General features: G+C 34.1%; 1 protein-coding gene across 4 annotated transcripts; it reads left to right on the plus strand.

Annotated features, from left to right (window-relative positions):
* Nucleotides 1-1,443: 1,443 nt before the first annotated feature.
* On the plus strand, nt 1,444-5,183 carry LOC140838907 (zinc finger CCCH domain-containing protein 18-like). 4 transcript variants are annotated; one of them, XR_012119680.1, is made up of 8 exons: nt 1,444-1,693; nt 2,428-3,390; nt 3,476-3,634; nt 3,726-3,905; nt 4,027-4,103; nt 4,247-4,370; nt 4,501-4,627; nt 4,712-5,183. XR_012119680.1 is itself a non-coding variant. In XM_073205529.1 (8 exons), exons 2-8 carry the CDS (start codon nt 2,435-2,437, stop codon nt 4,782-4,784), a joined length of 1,746 nt encoding a protein of 581 aa, XP_073061630.1. In that variant the 5' UTR covers nt 1,444-1,693; nt 2,428-2,434; the 3' UTR covers nt 4,785-5,183. The 4 variants fall into 4 exon arrangements, 3 of the variants coding, with proteins under 3 accessions (XP_073061630.1, XP_073061632.1, XP_073061631.1); XM_073205529.1 differs by having other exon boundaries at nt 4,247-4,420; XM_073205531.1 differs by having other exon boundaries at nt 4,247-4,408.
* Nucleotides 5,184-8,911: the final 3,728 nt, after the last annotated feature.

Here is an 8,911-nt window from a genome sequence, read left to right on the forward strand (position 1 = left end):
CGAAATGACAAGTTCGATATTCCTATGTGTCAATAGATTTTGAATCTTATCACGAGCTTCACTAATTATTCCGAGCAGGTATCTTACGACACATCTCGTAGATCTATTTTCGCGAGGCGAGTCATAATTAAAATGAAAATAATAAATTATTATTTTTAACATAAAAATAATAATTTTTCATGAATCGGATCGGAAATTCGTCTAATAAAACTGAACCTTTAAACAAATCATTTTTTTTAAAATTAAGGCAAAATCTTGTTTGAGACGGTCTCACGAGTCGTATTTGTGAGACATATATCTTATTTGAGTTATCCATGAAAAAATATTATTATTTATGCTAAGAGTATTAATTTTTATTGAGAATATTAGGTAGGGCTGATCCGTGTCGTGAGACGATCTCATATGCGACTCACTATTAAATTAATTATCAATCAATACTTGAATATAATATTGAAAATATTTGGATTTTAGTCCAACTCAAAGTGAAAATGAGAATGAATCTGATACACAAACCAGTCGTACACAAAGTAAATAGTCAAAGACTGATATTCCGTAACGGCAAAAAGCGAAGCCAAATGGATAGGACAGATTTTAACTGCGACAGAAGTGCACTATTTTGTTGACAACAATTTTACCCTTCACCTTGTTTCCTTTTTTACCCCCCAATTTTTTAAATATATTTCCCTCCTAAACTTAAATTAAAATTAAAACTGATTGGAAAACAGGAAACTGCTTTTCCCCTACCTTATTGCCCTTTGAAACGGTCAGAAACGGCATCACTCATTTTACCATCATGCCCCCCTACCTTATTATTTCATCTTTTATTAATTATTATAGTTTCAATTAAATGTATCCTTCTTATGTTTCTTGTCATAAAAGACGGTTTATATCAGTTAGATGAGATCTCGGTTCGAAACCCAATTGCATAATTTTTTTTCCAAAAAAAAAAATTTATTCTATATCTATTTCACGTAATTAAGATGGGTAGATTTTAATCTATAATAATTGTTGCTGTAACAATTATTATTTGTGGTGGGCCTGTAAGATGATGTCTTTTTTTTGAAAAGAAAAATATTATTAAATGACACTGTCAATACAAATGACTTGGCCCTTTTAAAAGATTAAAAAAATATCCAATCATAGTCATGAATTCTTTTCTGAAATGAAATCAATACAATAGTTTTAAAATAATTGAAACGCATTTCAATACTCTGGAAATTTGAATTCTTTATTTGCAACCTAATTTAGTGCTGGTGGGAATTAATTTGTTTAAGAAGGGCAATTTTGGAACTCAATGTTCAAGCTGTCATTAATCCTCAATTATTAATTGACCACTCATCAGCTGGAAATTGAAAAGAATTTTCCTTTTCAACCTTTACTCTTCTTTTTTGTTTGCCTAATATAATATGAAAGGATATTAATTAAATTAAATTAAAGTAAATAAATATTGAAGCGAGGAGTTGAGGGGAACTACAGTGCTTCTTTAAAAGCATCAAATTTTGTCATTTTGCTCTGTGAGATTAATATTTTGTGTCTCTTTCTTTATACGGTGAAGTTTCTGCATATGGAGTTTGAAAGAGTGAATGAAAAAAGAAATGTTTGGACAGAGAGACAACAAGGTTTTTCTTGAACTGGGGATGGAGATGGAATCATCTTTTCTTCTTTTGTGACCTATTTTTCACGTTCCCAAGTGGTGGGTTGGATTCTTGGTTCTAATATTCTTGTATTTATCCATAGTTGACCATGTTTCACTCATGGGTTGCGTCGAAAAGTGTGTTTTTATGTGTAAAGATTAATTTTTTTTTGGTGGATTTGCATGTCACCACTTCTAAATTCTGTGTGTTATTTGTTTATGGTGTAAAATCTTGTTTTCTTGGAGTTTTTTCTTTCATTAAAGTCCTCCTGAAGGGTTTTTTGTGATTTCGGATATTTGATTTTGAATTGCGAGCAGTGGTAACATGATAATCTGTGGTGTTTTTTTTCCATAAAAAAAATTTGGTTTCTGTTTGCGGAGACTGCTTAGAGATTTAGTTGGGTTTTTTTATTTAATCTAATTATATTGTTCTAACGTAATACATGGAGATTTAATTTAATGCATTTCTTCTACGGGAAACCTGTTTTTGATTACTTTTTTTGAGTGCATGTGATTTGTGGTTGAAGATCTGATTTGCAGTTATTTACTGGTTTTGGATTAATGAACTTCTGTTTCTTTTCTCCTTTCATGGTTACTGTAGAATTTCAAGACATGACATCATATGACTAAAGCAAATACAGTACAAATTAAAGGAAAAAACCCAACCTTTGATGTGTGGCTTACTCTAATTTTGGTTAGGAAAGCACGGCTTGTTTCTCGATTTACTTGTTTGAAAATTGTTTTTTTTTTTTTACTGATTTTTTTTCTTTTTCTGTTTGGTGTGCAATGATTAGATACGTTATGGATTCATCAGAAGCTGCAAAGGTTGTCCACGACAGAATCTTGAAGTTGGAACCAGTGCATGTTGCTAGGAAAATCATTGGATACGTATACTTGCAGGACCTCCCTGATCAAGAAATGATTCGGTTAGCTTTAGGACCAGATACCTTAATCCACAACTTAATAAATACGGCAAAAAATGCACTTCATATAGCCTCAGCACCACTAATTTCACCCCCAATTTCTCCAACTATGAGTCCAAACACTTTTTCGGATTCTCATGTTCAATTCAGTGCTTTCTCGCCTCCTACACCGCACCTGCACCCATTTTCGGCTCCGTTTCGAAGGTGTTGGGATCCTCAGTTAGCTTCTGGTCAACAGCCAATTCGCAATATGGTGTTGAAAGTTGTTCCATACCCGGATTCCATACCTGAAGAATATGGTTTACAAAACCAGTTGTTTGCTGTGGAGGAAGCCCCGGAAACTGTTGCCAAGGCAAGAACAAGAATGTCAAGGTTTTTACATGATTACTATTGTCCTGAAGGTGCATTCGGCAATCTGAGTATTAGGGGTAGTAGAAATTCTCATAGCATTATGGACTATCCGGTTAAGACTTGTCATTATTTCAACAAAGGATTTTGCAAACATGGCAGTAGTTGTAGGTATGTCCATGATGAGTCTTTCCCCGAGACCTATACGCATATGTTTGGTCCGAGTCCTTATGAAGTTCCTGGTGAAGATCAAGTTTTCCCACCAGGGTCGCTTGAGAAACTTGAATTGGAAATTGCAGAACTTCTGAGATCCCGGAACGGCAACCCTGTTTCGATCGCTTCCCTGCCAATGATGTACTATGAGAACTATGGAAAAACTCTACAAGCTGAAGGGTATCTAACTGAAAGCCAAAGACACGGTAAAGCTGGTTATAGTCTAACTAAACTTCTCACACGGCTGAAAAATAGTATTCGGGTGATTGATAGGTACATTTGGGTTATCATTTCTGTTGACGACTTGGCATTTGCCGCATGCTAGAAACTAATATTTGGTTTCTTTGATTTGTTTTAGGCCTCATGGACAGCATGCTGTTGTTCTGGCAGAAGATGCTCCAAAATATATGGATCCTAGACACGACCCTGGCCAGATCGTCTCTGGTTCTCGACAGATTTATATGACGTTTCCTGCCGAGAGCACATTCACCGAGGAAGATGTTTCGAGTTACTTTAAGTAATGTATCTAAAATTCTGCCATTTGATGTATATAGTCTTTGACTGTAATTTGAAGTATAATTGTTGGTCAATTGGTTTCAATTTTTTAGTACCTTTGGTCCGGTTCAAGATGTTAGGATTCCTTGTCAGCAGAAAAGGATGTTTGGTTTTGTGACATTTTCTAATGTGGAAACGGTTATGCTAATATTGTCCAAGGGAAATCCACATTATGTCTGTGGAGCTCGTGTCCTTGTGAAACCTTATCGAGAAAAATCGAAGCTTCTTGAGAGGTATGCAGACTATCTGCTTCTTTAATCGTTTGTTAATATTTTGCTTTACATCTGTTGGCTACAATGTGATGTCTAATCTCGGAAATTTGCCAACTCACTTCAGGTTTAATTATCATTGCAGGAAATACATAGACAAATTTGACCCTCTGTTCCATCACCACTCACGCCCTATAGATTATGACCCTGAACTTCAAGCGAGTAAGATATTTGTGATGGATAATCTTGAGAAACCTTTTGTTGATGGATAAAACCATTTTGTTTTTTTGATCATCCATTCACTCGATAAGTGTACAGTACCGGATCGAAATTCAAACGATTTGCTCATGGATTTATGTTGACAGGATGGGAATCTTCAAAGTTATTTAGGAAGCAGCTAATGGAAGAACATGAACATGCCCTTGAACTTGAGACAATGCGACTCTCACAACTTCAGTTTTCTCACAAGCCTATGGCCAACCAAGCTCAGTGGAGTTATTCAACAAATAAGCCAAAATTCCCAGAAGGTTTTGAGCCTCGTATCTAACTTGATATATAATTCATGTTACTGCAAAGCATACTCATTTCACATTAGAATTTACTCACCAAACTTTTGCAGATCAGCACCACAAGTACTTCCCCTCTACAGAATGCTACAATTATCTGCTTGATGTTCTGAACAGTACTGGCTCAACTAGCGATGATAATCTCAAGTATCCCGTCAATATTTGCAGTGAACATGATAGGTTGGCAAGATTCACGCCCTCATTCATTATTTATACGAGTACATTGTATATTTAATGATCATATTATGTTTTTCATTCATGCAGCGCCCAAGGACTGAATCTCCCAGATAGCCCCTTTGCATCTGCAGTCTCTAACAGTATTCCGGCGGTCATATAGGTTACTAACTCGACGCTATAGAGGTGCTCATTAGAGAACAAAGTTTTCTGTCAACTTGCTAACTTATGAAAAGGTAAAGCTGCAAATATATATATATATACCCGTAGAGAAGGAACGACAGAGAGATTTCCTCTTCAGTACTTGGATTGGGAGGTGGAAACAAAATAATGGATCATACAAATAAGTGCTTGCATGCAAGAAAATTTGTGGTTTCTTAGGTTTTTTTTTTTGAAATTTTTAGTCAATGCAAGAATTAAAATAGGAGTCAGGACTTGGGATGATCATCATCAAACGTAGTACTCGATATATGGTACATATTTGAATAACTTGTCTCTGTATATATGTAAAATCCTGCTATTGTGACCTCTTACTCCCAGTGGTATATGCTGTTTCTCGTTCTTCATGTGTATACATGCTTCACATCATTGCATGAGATCTCAAATAAAACTCAATCAATATATATATAACTCTATATATCTTTTATGATTTTGTATAAAAAACCCAAGTTGACTAAAATTCTATGTACCTCCCTACTGAAACTTGAGATAAACTATTTATTATTTTATATTTTATTTGTTTACAACAAAAATAATAATGGCAAAATTTTAAATTTTTAGTTGTTTTTCTTAGTTGATGTAGAAACGTTCTGGATTTAGATTTGTTAAAATAAATCAAAATTTTAATTTGTGTGTGTATATATATATAATTTAATTATAAGGGTAAATTTGTTTATAAATTGACTAACTAGATGATACATAAATATTATGAATCAAAATTTTAATGTATGTGTTTGTGTGTGTGTGTGTGTATATATATGTGCATATATGTATATATATATAAATTAAATATAAGCGTGAGCTTGTTTAGAAATTGACTAACTAGATGATACATAAATATTATGAAATTTATATACATGATAAATATTTAAATTGATAGAGAAATGTAATAGACTTAAATGGATATTCGTGGGAAATTTTTTTAAAAAAATTTCGTCTCTACATGTATCTAACTAATTTTTCTTAATATTTGAAGTAGCATATTTTTTGAAAAAACAAAATCTGTCAATTTTTGAAATTGAAATGGTAAATAACAAAATATGATAGAAAGAGGCAATACCAAATGTGTCACAATCCAACCCTCTTGTTTTCAAAATAATATTAAATTAATAGTATATATATACAAATTAATGAGTCGCAATATCCCATGAATTCGAGCTTTGAAAGTGTTTTTAACATGGTGTCTAATTAGATCACAAATTAAATTCTTACCCTTTTCTTATTTATTTTTATAGGGTGATTATTATTATTATTATTTCTTGATCTTATAATCACCTGTAAATCTCAAATTTTAATTATGATCATATATATTTCTTAAACATGGGAATAGATACCGTAAGTCTTTTTTTAGCATGTTATATGTTCATATTGTTGATGATGAATGTGGGGAAATGGTCAGTGATTGGCTCTTACGATTCCTTTATCTGATAAAATGGCAATGTCAATTTGACATTGTTTGTATTCAGATATGTTGACCCCACACACACATGAAATGTAACATCTGATTGGGACAAGGGTTGCCTGCCTGGACCAAGTTGTAGAAACTTGAAATAAATATATTACTAATGGCAAAAAGAAAACTTGAGTTGAAAGTTGTTGCGATCGAAATGTATTTTAAATAATATACTTACACAAACAAGTCTCTCGATTTCATAAATCATGCAAGGATGGAGACTATGTGGTCCTTATTTCTATTCCTTATTTCTATGTTGGCGGCAACTTGCAACAAAAATGATAGACATGTAAGAGTACGTTATCGTAAAACCATGAAATTCATTAAGAAGTGTACTATATATTCTAAACAGGTTTATAGTCGAGTCAGCTTCCTAAAATAAGGATAAATATCGCTTGAGCTTGAGACTAACATCCATGATGAAATTACATGTTTAATTCGTAAGGACATGGAGATGTCCATTCATACAGATGAATGATCATTTGATTATTCGTGAACAACGCTCTCTCAGATTGTCCAGGTGGTTATTACTTATCGAATGAAATAATCCACGATTATTTGTTGGAACATTTCACGTTCGCAATCTTGATTTTGATGTTAACAAAACTTTTTATTGTGTTTCTAACATATTTACTCAAGTGTGAAGTTGCAAACACAAGAAGCAAGTTGAAACTGATTTCTGCACAAATTGAATTTCTGGCAAGCTTTGGTGTTTTGATGATATCTCTTAACTGGATGATGCAAATGACATTCCGTCAATTGGACTGATTAGAAAACTCAATTTGGAACAAGTCGTACTTCACATCAGTTGGGCAAAATAGGATGTTATCATGGTCTAACTGATCGCTCAATTACCGAACTGGTCACACGAAAACAACAATAGTTGGGTTTGAACAGCTGCGGTATTTTGGTCATATCTCTCAGCTCGGTTATCGAAACGAAGCGATTCAGTATGCGTTGGAAAGATAAGACGAAAATCTACAAATCATCTTCAGAAGTCAAAGTCTGAATCGAAGCTTACGATGCTGATAAATGACGATGAAGCAACTGGTTTTGCACAAACTGAAATCAGCTAGGCTGATTTCAGCACACCAGCTGAAACTGAACCAACTGCTGACCAACCAACTGAACTGAACCAGCAGTTGACCAACTGAACTGAACCAGTTGCTGACCAATTGAACTGAATGACCAGTTGATTTGACCAGAGTTGACCAGTTGACCAGTCGGGAAAATGCCCAGCAAGCTGAATTTGACAGTTGCAATCTCGGAAACAGTACAGAAACTTTTCAAACGGTCATATTCTTGTGTCTAACGTATATATCATTGTTGGGGCTTATAAATACAACATATTGAAGATCAAACAACAGCTTTTGAAGTGGATACAAAGCATGGGCAGTTAGTATGAATAAATTAGCTAGATTGAGAGCACAAGCCCTTGCGTGAGGATACATTTGAGATGTACATTGTAACTGATAAATTCCTCACACACGATCACTCACACATATACAAGAGAGTTGAAGTTCAAAGATTAGTTGAGTGAGTCTTTCACAAAGACGTAAAACTTGTGTATGTAGTCTTTGCATATGAGACATTAAACAATATGCTGATTGTGAGGTGCTGCCTACAATCTTGAGTGCTAGGAGTTCAGTTTAGGCAGTAGTGCAAGTCCTAACTGAATGGGTTTGACTAGGTGCTGTATAAATCAAAGTCTTCTAGTAAATCCTTTCCAAGAGGAAGAAGGGGTGACGTAGGAGTATTTAAATCTCCGAACATCCATAAACAAATTCGTGTCTATTTGTTTATTGCATTTATTTATCATTTTCGTAGTTTTTAAAGGATGCATCGTTGAAGGATTTATGTGTTCTTCAAATACCAAAATATTGCATACCAAGTGTTTGATAAAATGCTTCAACTAAAATATTTTTACTCATTCAACTTGCATATATTTTATATGTTTTATAAAATACTTATTCGGTTTCTACGAAGGATTATTTCGAGTGTTTTTCGCTTGATTTCATATCAAACTTGATTTAATTCATCGGTGTTCAATATTTCAAGAACCGAGCTATTGTAGCTCATCGATTTTACTCCCCTAACCGATCCTAACATTATTGTTATATAGCATTGGTCTTTTGACCCGAGACAATGTAGAGACCCTACGTACTAGCATGCCTTTTGATTCGATTACAGACTCTATTGAGTTTCATCAGTTAGCGAGATTGGGTGTAGTTTCGAAATATGTAGGAACAAATGCATTGTAGTCAAGGATTCATCGTTTGCCTACGGGTAGAGATATCCTATGTGATCTGATGAGTTAATAGTACAAGAAATCTCTAGCAAAAGTAAGACATGTGTATTTTTGAAAGGTGTTTCCTCAATTTCTCATTCCATATCACTATTAGTACTCAAAGATACATCACATCGTTATCGAATATACCAATAATTGTAGATTTGATCGGGATATATGAGTTAAAGGGATCATACTATACGCTAACAATGACTCGATGTTTTTGCAGGCACTATCAGTGATACTTAAGGAATCATGGGGCGATGTTACTAGACGCTCTTACCATGATCCGATGGGTGCAATCAAAAATTGCTTCTAACATTCTTGATCA

The sequence above is a fragment of the Primulina eburnea genome, chromosome 8 (assembly GCF_022965805.1).
Source record: "Primulina eburnea isolate SZY01 chromosome 8, ASM2296580v1, whole genome shotgun sequence".
Classification (NCBI taxonomy): domain Eukaryota; kingdom Viridiplantae; phylum Streptophyta; class Magnoliopsida; order Lamiales; family Gesneriaceae; genus Primulina; species Primulina eburnea.

Excerpts from the sequence above, each read along its gene's own strand:
- LOC140838907 (XM_073205529.1), top strand. The coding sequence starts at position 2,435 with ATGGATTCATCAGAAGCTGCAAAGGTTGTCCACGACAGAATCTTGAAG. Across the intron at positions 3,635-3,725 it reads GATGTTTCGAGTTACTTTAA|TACCTTTGGTCCGGTTCAAG; the intron begins GTAATGTATCTA and ends TCAATTTTTTAG. Across the intron at positions 3,906-4,026 it reads AAATCGAAGCTTCTTGAGAG|GAAATACATAGACAAATTTG; the intron begins GTATGCAGACTA and ends TTATCATTGCAG.